Here is a 16,806-nt window from a genome sequence, read left to right on the forward strand (position 1 = left end):
TGTTGAGAGAAGGAAACTGGCTTCTGAAGGAGCAGCTGAGCTCTTGACTGAGTGAGTAGAGGGTCCTGGTAGCCCCCCATTCCCACCCATTTGGACATAATCTTTGCTCTATGGAACTCAGACATAAAGAATCTGCCAGCAATGCAGGAAACGAGAGTTTGATCCCCGGATTGGGCAGATCCCCTTGAGAAAAGAATGGCAACCCACTCCAGTATTCTTACTGGAGAATCCCGTGGACAGGGGAGCCTGGCAGGCTACAGACCATGGGGTCGCAAAAGAGTCGGACACGACTAAGCGACTAACACTTTCACTTTGGACACCACAGGAGTGGGAAATGACTCGCTTGCCACTCTGTACTAGTCTCTCCCAGAGAATTAGTTTGTTCATTTGTAATCTGCTCTAGGGGAGCAAGTGATGTGAAGTGCATTGGGGGGTGGGGGAGGGGCATCTTTATCCATCCCTTCTAGAAGCTCACTGGGATGCATCTTGACAGATTGGCAAAACCAAAGCTATAACCCTGTAACCAAGAAAAAAAATGGTTTTTAAATTATAATACAGCCTGGCTCAGATTCTGAAAAGCAGTAGTCCTGGGTAGGTCTCTAAATTACTCCCCTATTTTGCAGTTAGAACTGATTTGTCAGAGATCTGGTTAAGTGGGAGGATATGCCATATTTGAGCCTTCCTGTTACTCATAATAAGGATTTTTCCAACAAGGGCACTAAATTAATTGTACAAAAGGGAAACTAAAGTGTGAAAAGCCTGCACTCTTTACAGAGGAGTCTTTGCAGGCAAAGGAGGGAGAAGAGGGGGTCAGCTTCTTAGGGAACTGAATCCAGCCCGACCTCTGTGGTTCCTATCCCAATGCCCCAGGTAGAGGTTGCCCCGAGGTCTGTGCCCCCCTCCCCAAGTCTCTGGAAGGAGGAGGGGTTCTAGTGTGGGGGCGGGGCATACCCTTAGCATCACCACAGCATGAATAAGAAAGGGTGTCTGAAGTAGTCTCTCTATTTAAGACCTACCGGTCACTCAGCTTGGCCTCAATGTGTCCTCGAGGGTGGGTAGGGTTGGATTTCCACTAAGACAGTTCTCTGCAGGAGGACAGCCAGTTGGCTATTATTGGACTTACACTATTTTCAACCTCAGACCTACTAAACTGGACAATTGCCAATCCTCTTTACAGAGATTACCCACAAAAAATGGTGGAAACGTTTATTAGTATATTTTTCAACCCGCTGCCCATCATGGGCTGATGCACAGATGTGGGTGATGATTGTGTTCACAGCGGAGGTGCAGCACCTTGTCCCGGGCAAAGCCCAACATTCATCTCTCAGTCTTTGGCCTCTTGAGGAATGAGCAGACAAGCCTGAGTTGGCTAACACAGCTAAGGCGCTTCCAGAAGCTAAAAGAGACAAAGAGGGGCCTCCTCGGGGCATCAGAGACAATACAGTCCTGCTGACATCTTGTTTCAAAACACTGACCTCCAGAACTGTGAGAGAACACATTTCTGTTGTTTCAAGCCACCAGGCTTGTGATAATTCACTGCAGTAACCCTAGGAAATCAAGATGAATTTCCAAAAATAAAAAGTACATTCTTTGTCATATTTTTTTTTTTAAGTTTTCAGAAAAGCTTGCTGATCTTCTTCCCTAGAGCATGGTGGTCACATGGATCCCAGGACCCCTTGTCATATCCTGTGTCCCCCAGTGTCTGAGACTCACAGGGAAGGGTCCACTGATCCAGAGAAAGGTGGTCAGTCCAAATGCCCACAGGAACAAGGAGGAAAGGAAATAAGTAAAGGGGATGGAGAGGACTAGGGCCCCTGGAGAGGCCCAGCTGCACCCATCGGGTGTGGTGAAAAAGCAAGATGCTGTGTGCATGATATTGTCTCACGTTTATAAAATGGAAAAAAGATACAGATAGTGCCTAAAACCATATGTGCAGGTATGTACACATGTTTATACATATGATTTCAGAGCCTGTGAAATGTGTTGAAGGCTGTACATGAGGTTGAGGACATGATTGGAAGAGTGGATGCTCATATGAGCAGGCAGGAAGCCTGGCCATGCCTAAAAGGGAAAACCAGGACATGGGAGATGATCATAGTCCTGTTTTATATCAATTATACATGAGAAGGGACTTCCCAGATGGTGCTAGTGATAAAGAACCCATCTGCCAATGCAGGAGACGTAAGAGACATGGTTTCAATCCTTGGTCAGGAAGATCTCCTGGAGGAGGGCAACACACTCCAGTATTCTTTTTTTTTTTTTTTTTTCTCTTTAATGTATCTATTACTCCAGTATTCTTGCCTAGAGAATCCCATGGACAGAGGATCCTGGTGGGCTACAGTCCATAGGGTTGCAAAGACTTGGATACAGCTGAAGCAACTTAGCATGCATGCATACATGAGAAGAAGTAAACCACACAAAGATATGAATGGAAAACAACATAGAAGTCATCCACAGTACAGTCCACAATCCCTTTTCTCAAACCCTTTTTTCTAAGGGTCTGAAAGCACCTTATAAACAAACATATGAGTGTTTTTGCACAGAACCTTTGAACTTTCACACTAAGTGAAATAAATAAAGACTCTAAATTTTCTCCTACCATCTTGTTGGGGCTTCTCCTTTGCCCTTGGACATGGGGTATCTTTTTTTGGTTGGATCCAATATTCTCCTGTCGATGGATGTTCAGCAATGAGTTTCCAATTTTGGAGTTCTCACAGGAGAAATTGAGCACATCATTCGACTCCACCATATTGTTGTCGACTCCTGGGCAAATTTAATTCAGATGACCATTATATTTACTACCATGGGCAAGAATCCCTTAGAAGAAATGAAGTAGCCATCATAGTCAACAAAAGAGTCAAAAATGCCATACTTGGGTGCAATCTTAAAAATGACAGAATGATCTCTGTTCGTTTACAAGGCAAACCATTCAATATCACTGGGATCCAATCTATGCCCCAACCACTAATGCCAAAGAAGCTGAAGTTGAACAGTTCTATGATGACTTACAAGACCTTCTAGAGCTAACACCAAAGAAAGATGTCATTTTCATCATAGGGGACTGAAATGCAAAAGTAGAAGTCAAGAGATACCTGGAGTAACAGGCAAGTTTGGCCTTGGAGTACAAAATGAAGCAGGGCAAAGGCTAACAGAGTTTTGCCAAGAGAACACACTGGTCATAGCAAACACCCTCTTCCAACAACACAAGAGAAGACTCTACACATGGACATCACCAGATGGTTGATACAGAAATCAGACGGATTATATTGTTTGTAGCCAAAGATGGAGAAGGCCTATACACAATCAGCAAAAATAAGACTGGGAGCTAATTTTGGTTCAGATCATGAACTCCTTTTTGCCAAATTCAGACTTAAATTGAAGAATGTAGGGAAAACCACTAGACCATTCAGATATGACCTAAATCAAAACCCTTACGATTATACAATGGAAGTGACAAATAGATTCAAGGGATTAGGTCTGATAGACAGAGTGCCTGATAAACTATGGACGGACGTTCATGACATTGTACAGGAGGTAGTGATCAAGACCATCCCCAAGAAAAAGAAACGCAAAAAGGCAAAATGATTGTCTGAGGAGGCCTTACAAATAGCTGAGAAAAGAAGAGAAGCTAAAGGCAAAGGAGAAAAGGAAAGATATACCCATCTGAACGCAGAATTTCAAAGAATAGCAAAGAATGATAAGAAAGCAGTCTTCAGTGGTCAGTGCAAAGAAATAGAGGAAAACAATAGAATGGGAAAGACTAGAGATCTCTTCAAGAATATTAAAGATACCAAGGGAACACTTCATGCAAAGATGGGCACAATAAAGGACAGAAATGTATGGACCTAACAAAAACAAGGTATTAAGAAGAGGTGGCAAGAATACACAGAAGAACTATACAATAAAAGAACTTAATGACCCAGATAACCATGATGGTGTGATCACTCACCTAAAGCCAGACACCTTGGAGACTGTAGTCAAGTGGGCCTTAGGAAGCATCACTACAAACAAAGCAAGTGGAGGTGATAGAATTCCAGCTGAGCTATTTCAAGTCCTAAAAGGTGATGCTGTTAAAGTACTGCAGTCAATATGCCAGCAAATTTGGAAAACTCAAAAGTGGTCACAGGACTGGAAAAGATCAGTTTTCATTCCAATCCCAAAGAAAGGAAATGCCAAAGTATGTTTATACTACCATACAATTGCACGCATCTCACACGCTAGCAAAGTAATGCTCCAAATTCTCCAAGCCAGGCTTCAACAGTATGCAAACTGAGAACTTTCAGATATTCAAGCTGGATTTAGAAAAGGCAGAGAAACCACTCTGGTGGTTTCAAATTGCCAACATCTGTTGGATCATCAAAAAAGCAAGAGAGTTACAGAAAAACATCTGCTTTATTGACTATGCCAAAGTCTTTGACTGTGTGGATCACAACAAACTGTGGAAAATTCTGAAAGAGATGGGAATACCAGACGACCTTACCTGCCTCCTGAGAAATCTGTATGCAGGTCAAAAAGGAACCGTTAGAACCGGATATGGAACAATGAACTGGTTCCAAATTGAGAAAGGAGTATGTCAAGGCTGTATATTATTTAACTTATATGCTGAGCACATCATGCGAAATGCTGGGCTGGATGAAACACAAGGTGGAATCAAGATTGCCAGGAGAAATATCAATAACCTCAGATATGCTGATGACACCACCCTTATGGCAGAAAATGAAGAGGAACTGAAGTGCCTCTTGATAAATGTAAAAGAAGAGAGTGAAAAAAGTTGGCTTAAAACTCAACATTCAGAAAACTAAGATCGTGGCATCTGGTCTCATCACTTCATGGAAAATAGATGGGGAAACAATGGAAACAGTGACAGACTATATTTTCTTGGGCTCCAAAATCACTGCAAATGGTGACTGCAGCCATGAAATTAAAAGCCACTTTCTCCTTGGAAGAAAAGCTATGACAAACCTAGACAGCATATTCAAAAGCAGATATATCACTTTGCTGACAAAGGTCCATATGGTCAAAGCTATGGTTTTTCCAGTAGTCATGTATGAATGTGAGAGTTGGACTATAAAGAAAGCTGAGCACCAAAGAATTGATGTTTTTAAACTGTGGTGTTGGAGAAGACTCTTGAGTATCCCTTGGACCGCAAGGAGATCAAACCAGTCAGTCTTAAAGGAAATCAGTCCTGAATATTCATTGGAAGGACTGATGCTGAAGCTGAAACTCCAATACTTTGGCCACCTGATGCGAAGAAGTGACTCATTTGAAAAGACTCTGATGCTGGGAAAGATTAAAGGCGGGAGGAGAAGGGGACAACAGAGGATGAGATGGTTGGATGGCATCACAGACTCAATGGCCATAAGTTTAAGTAAGCTCTGGGAGTCGGTGATGGACAGGGAAGCCTGGCATGCTGCAGTCCATGGGGTTGCAAAGAGTCAGACACGACTGAGCAACTGAATTGAACTGAACTGATAAATTTTCTCATGTCTGTTCAGGTCAGATTCTCTAGCCAAAAGAATTTATAAAAGTTCTTTTCTTTTTGGAGCCTTGAAATGTTGAAATTGCAGATAAGGGCCATATTCCACTGTGTCTCCAAAAATAATGGCACACAGCCAAAGAGATAAAAAGTCTTTATGGCTTGAGGCAAAACCAACTGGGCTGTGAGGTTTGGAATGGAATAGTTTTGTTACAAGGTCAAGGGTGATGGGTGGGGAATATAATTCTGGAGCAGCGGTACTGTTGCCCAAGTGATTGAGCTATTGGTTCTAACTCCACAGATCCTGAGCCTCAGCAGTCACAGGCCCCTGAGACTTTTCCAAGCATCTGACTTAATCCGCCTCCAGGGTGTGCATGTTGGCTGGTGGGTCCTCAGTGAAGACCACTGCCATATTGGTAACAGTGACCTGCCTGACCGTCACAGCACCATGTCCACCGGTAGGACATCTCCAGACAAGTGCGGCTTGTACATTGTGTTCAGCTGTCTCCGTGTGCCACAGCTGGCCTGCATCATCTCAGCCTTCTTCCTGGTACTCGACAAGGGGATTCGGTGGTGGGACATAAGTAACCGGATCATGTTCAGCTGGTGCTTCTGTATCATCGGTACCCTCACCATCGTCATACTGGAATTATATAGGTTCCCGACCGACTTTCCTTTCTGCTGGTACAACTTCTCCATCACCTATGCCTGCTATGCTGCCCTCACCTGCCTCTCGGCCGCCATCTTCTACCCCATCACCTACATCAAGTTCTTGCCTTATGATGCCAGCCGAAACCGGGCCATTGCCGCCACTGTGTTCTCCTGCATCGCATGTGTGGTTTATGTCATGGAAGTGGCCTGCATATGGGAATGCTACAAGCTCAAGGAGATCCCCTGCTACGTGCACACCATGCCAGGCCTGCTGAAGGTGCTGGAGACCTTCGTGGCTTGTGTTATCTTTGTTTTCATCAGCAACACCTCCCTGTACATGGACCAGCCAGCCCTGGAGTGGTGCGTGGCCGTGTACTCCATCTGCTTCATCCTGGCAGTTGTGGCCATGCTGATGGACCGGGATGAATGGGAAAGCAGGCTGCCCGTCTCCTTTCCCGTTTTTCATCTGGGACTGACCTTGCTGTCTATCCTCCTCCACTTCACAGCTCTGGTCCTCTGGCTGCTCTACCAGTTTGATGAGAAGTATGGTGGTCAGCCCCAGCAGTCCAGTGATGTGAACTGCATTGATAGAACTACCAACAGCATGTGCACCTGGGACCAGCGCCTGGCTGTGACCATTCTAACAGCCATCAACCTGTTGATTTACATGGCTGACCTGGGGTACTGGGCCCACCAGGTTTCTGTAGGGACTGGGGGTCAACCCACAGACTTCTGATCCTCTCTGCTCATAGGAGATCTCTACTGAGCTCTGACATCCTCTGGTGCCCTCTTCCTGGCTCCCTCTCTCCCTCCTCACATCCTTCCCCATTCATTTCACTCTCTTTTCTGTTTCCTTCCCTCCTTCTGCTCTGTCTCCTTCCTGTCTTATGTGATAGCCCCCATTCTCTTTTGCCTCTTTCTCTTGCTTTGCTCATCTTTTCTACATTTTCTGCCTTTACCCCCATTCTGAGTGTCTTTGTTTTCTCACCTTCTGTGTCCTGACCACCTCTTCCCATCTCCATTCTTCTGATCCGTCAGGACCTGAGACTCGTTCCTCCTCTGCCCACCGCCCCCTCCCACCTTCTAAGGTGCTGACTCCACGTCACACAGCCCTCTGTGCAGCTGTTCACACCTTGGGCCACGGAGGGGCCTCATTGCCAAAGGCTGTCTGTCCCGCTGGGGTGCCTTAGCTGGTAATTGTCTGTGTGATTTTTGGAGGGTGAAGGTGGGTGGTAAGTCACTGGACACTCTCTCCCAGTAGAGCGTTGGAGTCTCTGGGGGTCAATAATTCCCAGCTGGCAGGAGATTTCAAGCACAGGCCCTGGGCCCCAGGGCCCCCCCTGGTGCTCAGCCCCACCTGAGACTGGCTGCAGAATTTTTGCAGGCTCACTAAACACCCACTCCCTAGAGGGCATCTTAGAGGAAGCCAGGGGTCAATACATTCCATCCCAACTATGCTTTGGGGAATCACCAAAGGAGCTGCCGAAGAACCCTAGGGTTGTGTTGGTGAGGGACAGCGATGTGGATGTCCTGCTTCAGTGATCAAAACTGCAGTCTTGCCTCTGCAGGGAGAAGAGCATGGCCCTTGACAGCCTTAAAGTGATGGTAACCTGCTTTGTTTTTTTTCTGTTCTCTTCTTTTTTCTGATTGGGAAGGCAAAAATTACTGGGTGACCCTGTTCTTAAAGGGGAAGCTTCTTTTCAAATTTTCTTGGACAGGTTGTTTGGAGAGGGGAGGGAGTTGCTGTTCCCATTGTCAAAATAACTGCACTGCTTGAGTGTGCAGTGACACACAGTTTTTTTTTTTTTTTTATAAAGAGTTTTTTTTTTAATTATTTATTGATTGAGTTTTAGCTGTGCTGAGACTTCGCTGTTGTGAGTGGGCTTTCTCTAGTTGCAGAGCACTGACCATAGTGCACACAGGTTTCAGTAGTTGTGGCACATGGGTTTAGTCACTCTGCTGCATGTGGGATATTCCCAGACCAGGGATTGACTCCATGTGCCCTGCATTGGCAGGTGTACTCTACCCGCTGCGCCACCAGGGAAGTCCACATGTGTGCTTCTGTGTGCTGGTTGCTTTCTGCTGCTGCTTCCTGATTCTCTGGGACTCAGGCATAATGCGGTCTATAAAATGCATACAACTTTTTTTTCATTCCCAGAAGGGCTTTTGGTTCCCATCAGCCCCTGCTGTCAATCATTGAGAATAGCATTGTCCCTTCTTCCACATTCATAATGTAGCTTTTTAATCTCATTATAAAAGTGAAAGAAAAAGACAAAGACAAAAAACTCCAGAACCAAATCCACATACTCGAATTGCACCCAATTTGTCTAGAGCTCAGAAGGTCCTAGCCAATTCCCACCCTCATCAAAGCTAGGTCTCTGGGAGCCCCTCCCACTGACTCCCATCCACAACTGGCCTGGGGGTGTGGCCCAGCCTGTGACACAAGAGATTGGGCTCCACCCCAGTGCCAGCATCTTTTCCTCTAACTCTTAAAGGGGCCATGAGGGCACTTGGATGCCTCTCCAGAAAGATGTGTGCCTGTGTGTATGCTCAGTGCAGGTATGTGTGTGTACATGTGTGACCATGTGCTTCCCTGCATTGAGACCACAGCCCTTTACAGTAACTGATGGCTGTGAAGGCCCCTCAATATCCTGTCCTCAACCTCAAAGCCTCAAGCTCAGCATCCTAGAGTCACCAGGGCCAGAGGAGCCAGGCAAGCAGAGCTGTGGGGGAGGGGAGGTGGAGGACCCCCTCTGCTCACCCTCACTCCTGTACTGGGATGAAGCATGTGATCTTCACCCAGGGGCAGGTGGGGTGGAGGGGGAGGGCTCCCAGGAGGCCATCCACATCACAGGGAAATCTTAAGAAGGACTGAAATAAAATTTTTATTTTAAAGCAAGATAAGAAAAATTTAAAGATAAAAAATTTCTCTTTTTTGGCCTCTTCCCTCCATTCTAGTACACTTTGTGCATCTGTATTATGTGTTAACCAGCCCTCATCAAGGGCAGAAATACCTACTCAAACATAAAGATGAGTTTCTCTGGTACACGCATGTAACTCCTTAGAAGGTAACACTACTTGCTTATTAAGACCTTATTAATGTCACTAGCTATGTTACTTTATTCTACCTATTTTACAAGACTCTTATTTCTTGAATTAATAAATGAGTGATTGAGCCTATAATAAACAATCATGATGACCAAGTGACTTGAAACGATTGATTTGATGTAAAATTCTATAAGATCCATGATTGTAATAGTGTGACTCTGGATACGGAAGGGAAAGAGGCAACAGGAGGAAGACGTTTCCTGGAGCTGACAGACTAGTAAGGCAGGTGGTCCAGAGGATTTGTTACCAGGACTGGGTGAGTAACAGCACATTCAGTGGCCTAACAACAAAATCCTGGATTGATTTTGGAATGCGCATTCCTAGAACCCTGGGACAAATTGGCAAAAAAAGCCTCCCAAAACTTGTTTGAAATTAAGATCAAAAGGAAGAGGATTGTGCAGTAAAGAATGTCGCCCACCACCCAGTTGTACAAGAATCAAGTCATTAGCCACTGCGGTCACTGACCTACAGTCGATCCTGGAAGGAATTCAGGGGGGAAACTCAGGATGAGGCATTTTGTGCTCTGGGAAAACCGGGAGAACCTGCCCTCAGATAGCAATAGTTTTTTAGGAGAAATTTTTAAGAACTCTGTTCTTGCATCTTCTCATACTTAGAAAAGCATGAAAGCCATTAGCTAAAGTATTTTTCCTTGGGAAGAGCAGTAACCCTCTACCAAGCTGTGTGCTTGTTTGCATGTTCCCCTTCCCCCAAATCACATACATACTAGTCTCCTGCCTTATGTCTTCAGAACAGTTCTCATAGTTTCCTGGAAAACTGGGACCCGGGTTATAGTTGTCAGGTTGGCTTGAATAAAGTTTTCAGTTTCTTTCTTAGATTGACTAGTGATTAATTTTTTTTTCATTGAGAAAAACAAGTATGCATTTACCCCTGTAAGTCTAGGTACAGGATTTTCATATTCTTCTATTTTCCTAAATCAAATTGAAAACAACCCTGGGACCTCACTTCCCAGGAAGATGAAGGTGCCTCTCTGCTTTAGTAAAAGAATTGCCCAGGGTGGGCTCACCTGAGGGGCTCACTGTCCAAGCCTCATGGTTCATGAGGGCAGCTGCTCCATCCCCCCTGCTGGGGGGCTAAGTGTCATTTGTCACAATTCCAAGGTTGGTCCAGTCCCCTCACTGTGGAGCTCAAAAGAGAGTGTAAAGGTCCTCTGCTTAGTCCAACCCTCTCGTCATAGAGGAGGAGCAGCTGGACCCCAGGGAGGGGCAGGACTTGTCCAGAGTCACCCTGTGTGTGGCAGAGTCAGAGTCAGGACCCAGGTGTCCTGTCCCCAGACCAGCTGTCTGTCCACGGCCCCATGCTGCTTGTGACATGTGTAGCAGCAGCATCCTCCAGGCTGGGATTCTGCCCCGTCCACCCCCGTTCTGCAGAAACCTGCCCCATCCCCCCAAGGAGGGCACTCACTGCTGCTGAGTCAGTTTCCTCATCTGCTAGATGGGAGAGGGGTGCCAGAGACCCCTGTTCCCTCCCAGCCCCCCTCTTCCTGGGGCCCCTGGACTTGCCGGTCTTGGAGACTCAGACGTGGAGATGGAAGCCCCTGTGCCTCCCCCACGACCATGCTTCCTCCTCTGAGAGCTGGCTGTGCAGGAGGCATGTAGCTCGAGACGGGGCTGGTGCCACCGCACATGCTACCCTCTGGGTCCTGACGCTCGCTCACCTCAGCACCTACCTGGGAGGCAAGGAGGCATTTTCCCTCCCCTGGGGACATCCAAACCCCAGAGCCAAAGCTGGAGGTTGAGTTAGAGATTTCCTTCATGAAAGGTTTTACTTTGGGTATCCTGGTTCCTCTCCTTTCAAGGAAGCCTGAAGCCCTGGAAGGAATGAGGGGCTAGGAGTCAGGGAGCCTGGGGTCAGCCTCCAGGCCAGGCCGCAGCACTGCCCTGGCTGCCCTGAGCCTCAGCTCACTGGCTGAGTGAGGGCATCTAGGGCTCCTTAGAGACACCCCATACCCATATTAAAAGGAGGTTTCTCTTAAAATACTGTGTTGCCATAATGACACCTGGTTCCACCCAAAGTTAACTATTCTGAAACCTTGAGTTAACCAATGCATTTTTCTTACGGAAATGTTTGTCTTAAGCTATGTTAATGTATTATGCATTTACCCCAGACTCTGTCTTCAAGTCAGTTCTCCTAATGGCTCAGAACCGACTTGACAAACCATTGTGTTATACTCAGACATTGTTCCCCTAATCTATGTAAACTAAACTATTTGTATGGTAATCTGCCTTTCTACAAGACTCAAGTCAATCGTTTTATGGTCCGGTCTGACTTGTCTGGTGCCAAGATTATCCCCAAATACATCTTATGGATGAGGGGCCTGGTACCATTCTCTGAGTTTTAAGGCATTCCTTTCTTTCACTAACAGACTTCTAATGGCTATATAACAACATCCAGCTAAAAAGGGGTACTCTTTCTGTCCCCTTCTGATACCTATGTCAGGAGCTTTCTCTATCTCCTTTATACTTTAATAAAACTTCATTACACAAAAGCTCTGAGCAATCAAGCCTTGTCTCTGGCCCAGGATTGAATTCTTCTCCTCCGGAGGCCAAGAATCCCAGCGTCTTTTCATGGTTCAGCAACAACCTATCGCCAAGGGCTCTCCCTGGTGGCCACTCACAGCCAGACGGGCAGCCCCACCCAACCCAACAGCTTCCAAAGTTCATTAAAATAATAATAATAACAACAGAGGTCATGACCCTAAACCCTAGAGCCAGAGCAGGAGAGAACCCTGAGAGGTCAGGCTACACATCCCCACTCTCCCAGACCCGGTTCCCAGGTGGTACCACCTACATCACCTGGTTCAGTGGTACAAGGCATTGCTGTTGTAAAGCAGCATCCCCCGCCCCCCCCCCCCGACCCCCCGAGTGAAAAGCACAATTGTTTGGTGTCATGAAAGTGAAAATGAAACTGTTAGTCGCTCCGTAGTGTCTGACTCGTTGCGACCCCATAGACTGTAGTCTGCCAGGCTCCTGTGTCCATGGAATTCTCCAGGCAAGAATACTGAAGTGAATTGCCATTTCCTTTTCCAAAGTTTGACCTTGGATTTCAATCCCTTGGGTTCTTAACCTCACCTGGAGCCCCTCATCCCTGCAGTGGGTTATTTAGGACTCATCCTGCAGGGCTGTGTCCTCTCTCTGCCTGAACAGGCAGCCCAGGGAGACGGTAGGGGTGAGGCTGGACCGGTGACCGGAGTCCCCTTGGAGGTGCTCAGCCCCTAGGCCAGTGGCTCATCCGTGGCTGCACTGCACAGTCGCCTGATGTGGGCAGTGCTTCTCAAACATGAGCTCTGTGCCCCCTGCACAGCCAGCTCTCTGGGGGAAGCGCTGACATGTGGGAAGCACAGGCTGGTGCTCTAGGGAGACCCCAGTCAGTCCACCTGACTCCGTGTCTACCTCTGTGAGCTCAGGGTCCCGTCCATCAAAGGGTTGAGGAGGGGGCTGAGGTCCCCCACAGGCAGGGTGCCCAGCACCAGGCTGGGGGTGGTGGGGACCCATGAACAGCACCATCACCCCTGATCCTAATAAAGGCAGAGCTGCCCCTGCTGCCCCTCTGGACCCCTGATCTAGCTGGGTCCCCACACACCTGGGGTTGATGGTGCCAATGCTGGGTTTTCTCACCGAGGTTGTGATGGAAGGAGGCATAGGAGGTGATGTTTGTCGAGGGGCTGCTTTGTGACTAGTTCTGGGCTCTGTGCTTCACACTGATCATCTTTCACAGTCCTCCAGTGACCCCAGCCTGGCTCCTGAGCCCCAACTCTGTCCTCCCCAGCAGACCACCGAGAGCAACTCCTCAGAGAGCAGACCTGGGACAACCCAGGAGCCCTGCTGTCACATATGGCTCTACTCATATCTGGGCAACTCCCGCCTCAGTCGTCTCCTCTGTGAAATGGGGATAATAATCCCGACTCCGTAGCCATCATGGAAACAAGTGGGCTCACGGTGAACTCCGCTCCAGCCTGTTTAGGCATCCGTGTGGAGGTCACTGCCTCCTGCTCTTCTGCCCTCAGTTCTGAAAAGAGCAGGTCAGGGTCCACCCCAGGCAACAGGGAGAAGGGAGAGCTGTGCTTCTCAACACCCTTCACCTTTCAGTCTCTTCTTCCCAAGCCCTTTAGCTGCCCCACTCTGCTTCTCCAGGTTAGTTCCCGAGCCCCTCTTCTCGCCATCCGCCCCCCACCTTCTCTCTGCTCCGTTGCTTCTGCCATCCTGTCCTGGGTCGGGGGAGGGTGCGCGTCCCCATGTTGTCCTTCATCTCGGCTCACAGAACACCTGCCCTTGTGCCCTTCTCAAGCCCTCGACACCCTGGGGACAGTCTGCTGCAGGCCAGGAGGCTCCATGAGTGCCTCTGCTGTCCTGGGTGGTAGGAACCAGTCCCTGGAGACCAGGATAGACCCAGCAGGATGGCAGCGGGAGGAGAGGAAGGGGGAACAGCCTGTGGAGGGGGAGTGCATCTGGCATGGCAGTCCTGCCTGGGATGTGCTCTCACTTAAGCCTGTGGGAAGACACTGTGTGTCCCCTCCTGCCCCGGGGAGCGGGGGGGGCTGCGGGTGAACCTAGAAACGGGGAGGATGATGAGTGTGGTCAGGACCTCTGCTCCAAGTCTCACCACCCCAATGCCTAAGCAGCTGGTCCAGGAACAAGTGAGTGACCCCAGCCTGATGCTTGTCAGGACTGAGAAAGCAGGCTGCACTGGGCAGGTGCCTCTCAGCCCAGCTGATGGAGTCTGTGAAGAAACGTTGACCCATGGGAACATGTTCAGGGCTGTGTCTGAACCACAGGGCACCAGGTTGAGCCCTGAGCCCTAGCCCACCTCCCACCTGCCACCTGACTCCTTTCACTGGGGCCATGGACCCTGGCCTGGATGTGGCCAAGGACAGAGGAGTCACTGTCTGGGAAGCACTGCTCGGAGGGTTGGGTCCCTGGTTTATACACACAGGACTTTCCCCACTGAAGTTTCCAGCCAGGATAAATCCAGTGTCACTTCCACATGGTGATCTGTCATCCATCTTCACCTCATTCTCATGTCTGTCTCAACCTTGAGTTCTTGACTGTCCAGGTTACAAGGCTCCAGTTTCTTCAATACCTTCCCCATATGTGGAATCTGACCCTATTTCCTTCTGCCCCACCACCCAGCCCAATATTGGCCTCCTCCTCCCTTCTCTGCTCACTTTAACTTTAATCTAGTCACATCTGCAGATTTTTTTCTTTTCCAAATAAATAACATTCACAGGATATGGGAGTTGACAAGGTTATCTCTCCAAGAAATATTTTTCCAGCCTACCAGAGGGGCTGATTGTTTTTAAGGAAATATGTATTTTTAGACTATTCCCCAAGGGGAAATTCAGTAAGAAATTAACAACAGCAGAAAAGAAATTGCTAGATAAAAATGAAACTGACCTTAATCAACCTGTATGAATTTTTAGTGGACTGTTTCAGGAAAGTCGGTAGGCCAATTTTGTGTCAAAACCTTATTTTCTGTTATTCCCTTATCACCTCGATTAGCAAAAACACTGAAATATCTGTGTAGACTGTGTAAGGTTCAAGTGTGGCAAGGAAACAATGTGGAAAAAGATACTTTAGGTAAATGTAAATTATCTAAAGCCCGGATTGCAAATTTAAATTCTGAGAAACAGAATTTGGGGTAATAAACATCACAAGGGACAAGGAGATAGTTTATGAATAGTTTATGAGAAAGTGAACAAGAAGACATAACAAGCCCAAACATATATGCATCTAACTATATAACCTTGGAATATATGAAACAGGGCAGTCAAGTAGAACTTTTTAAAATATTTATTTATTCACTTATTTGGCTTCATCGGGTCTTAGTTGCATCACATGGGACCTTTGGCTGTGGTGCATGGAGTCTCTAGTTGATACACATAGGCTCAGTAGTCGTGACATGCAGGCTTAGTTGCTTTGTGACATGTGGAATCTTACTTCCCCAACCAGGGATTGAACCCACATTCCCTGCATTGCAAGGTGGATTCTTAACCACTGAACCACCAGGGAAGTCCCCAGTAGAACTTTCTGCAATGATAGAAATATTCTATACCTGCCTTGTTCAATACAGTAGCCTCCACCAAATGGGTATATGGTGCTTGAAATGTGGCTGGTAAGACTGAGGACTTGCATGTTTCAATCTATTTAATTTTATTTAGTTAAAAATAAGGGGACTTCTCCGGTGGTTAAGACTCTGCACTTCCACTGCAGGGGGCACAGGTTCAGACCCTGTTTGGGGAACTAAGATCCCACATGCTGCATGGCTTGGCTAAAATAAATAAATAAATAAAACAAAAGGATATGATTAAAAAAAATTAAATAGCCACATGCATCTACTGTCCAATATACTGTACAGAAGAACTGGGTTCATGAAGTAAGTAACCCTGAAGTGATAATCACAAGTTTCTTCACATTAATAACCTTTACCCTTTTTCTCTTTATTTCCTGTTTTGACTCCAAAAAAGATGGACCATTCAGACTTGTTTGATAACAAGTTAACATATTTACTATTTACATAAATGATTTCATACACTGTCACCCTGATTCACATTTTATCATGTTCTGGGCATTAAAAAATATTTTCCCCCTTTGGACCTTGGGTCAGTATTTGGATGTTCCTTTGGGTTGAAGTCAACAATAGTAAATGGCCTTTTGCAAACTTATCATCTAGGTTCCCTTGACCCTTGGCTTCTCTCCAACTGTGACCCTCTCTTTCCCTTCACAGGCACTAGCTGCCCCAGGAGAAACCTATATTTACTGTCTTTCCTTCTCTTTCTCTGTCTCCAATGCACTGGCTTCTGTCCTGAGAACTTCATGAAAAAGCTCTAAGCAAGGCTGTCAATGACTTTCAAATGGTCACATCCAGTGGACACTTTTCAGTGCTTATTTCATGTGATCTCTGCAGTATTTAACCAAAAGTTTGTGTTTAAATTTCTCTTGTTTTTCCTTAAAATGTTAATTTTATTTCAATGCTTCTTAAGATTTGTCTGCCATGGAGACTACCTCCTGGGAGTGCCCCCTGCTCCACCCCACCTGTCCCTGGGTGAACAACACATGGCTTCATCCCAGTCCGGGAGTGAGGGGCAGCAGAGGGGATCCTTCCCCTCCCCTCCCCCACAGCTCTGCTTGCCTGGCCCCTCTGGTCCTGGTGATACCAGGATTCTGGGCTCTGAGGCCCTGTGATTGAGGACAGGAGACTTGCGGGGCCTACACAGCCACCAGTTACTGCAAAGGGCTGCTGGTCTCAATGCAGGGGAGCACATGGGCACACAGCATGCACATACATGTGCACTGAGCATGCACACAAGGACACACCTTCCTGGAGAGGCCCCTTTAAGAGTTAGGGGGACGAGATGTGGGCATTGAGGTGGGACCCCACATCTTGTGTCACAGGCTGGGCCACACCCCAAGGCTTTGATCCAGGTGTGGATGGGGAGTCAGTGGGAGGGGCTTCCAGAAACAGATTTGGGTGAGGGTGGAAATTGGCTGGACTCTTCTGTACTCTAGACAAATTGGGGCAATTAGAATATGTGAATGTCGTTCTCATTTTTTTTT

General features: G+C 47.2%; 1 protein-coding gene across 1 annotated transcript; it reads left to right on the top strand.

The window, feature by feature from the left end:
• Positions 1-10: 10 nt before the first annotated feature.
• Positions 11-9,789, top strand: LOC133068353 (myeloid-associated differentiation marker-like). The gene is made up of 2 exons (XM_061159596.1): positions 11-51; positions 5,778-9,789. Exon 2 carries the CDS (start codon positions 5,925-5,927, stop codon positions 6,861-6,863), a length of 939 nt encoding a protein of 312 aa, XP_061015579.1. The 5' UTR covers positions 11-51; positions 5,778-5,924; the 3' UTR covers positions 6,864-9,789.
• The last annotated feature ends 7,017 nt before the right edge of the window (positions 9,790-16,806 follow it).

The sequence above is a fragment of the Dama dama genome, chromosome 13 (genome assembly GCF_033118175.1).
Source record: "Dama dama isolate Ldn47 chromosome 13, ASM3311817v1, whole genome shotgun sequence".
NCBI classification, from domain to species: Eukaryota; Metazoa; Chordata; class Mammalia; order Artiodactyla; family Cervidae; genus Dama; species Dama dama.

Excerpts from the sequence above, each read along its gene's own strand:
- LOC133068353 (XM_061159596.1), top strand. The coding sequence starts at position 5,925 with ATGTCCACCGGTAGGACATCTCCAGACAAGTGCGGCTTGTACATTGTG.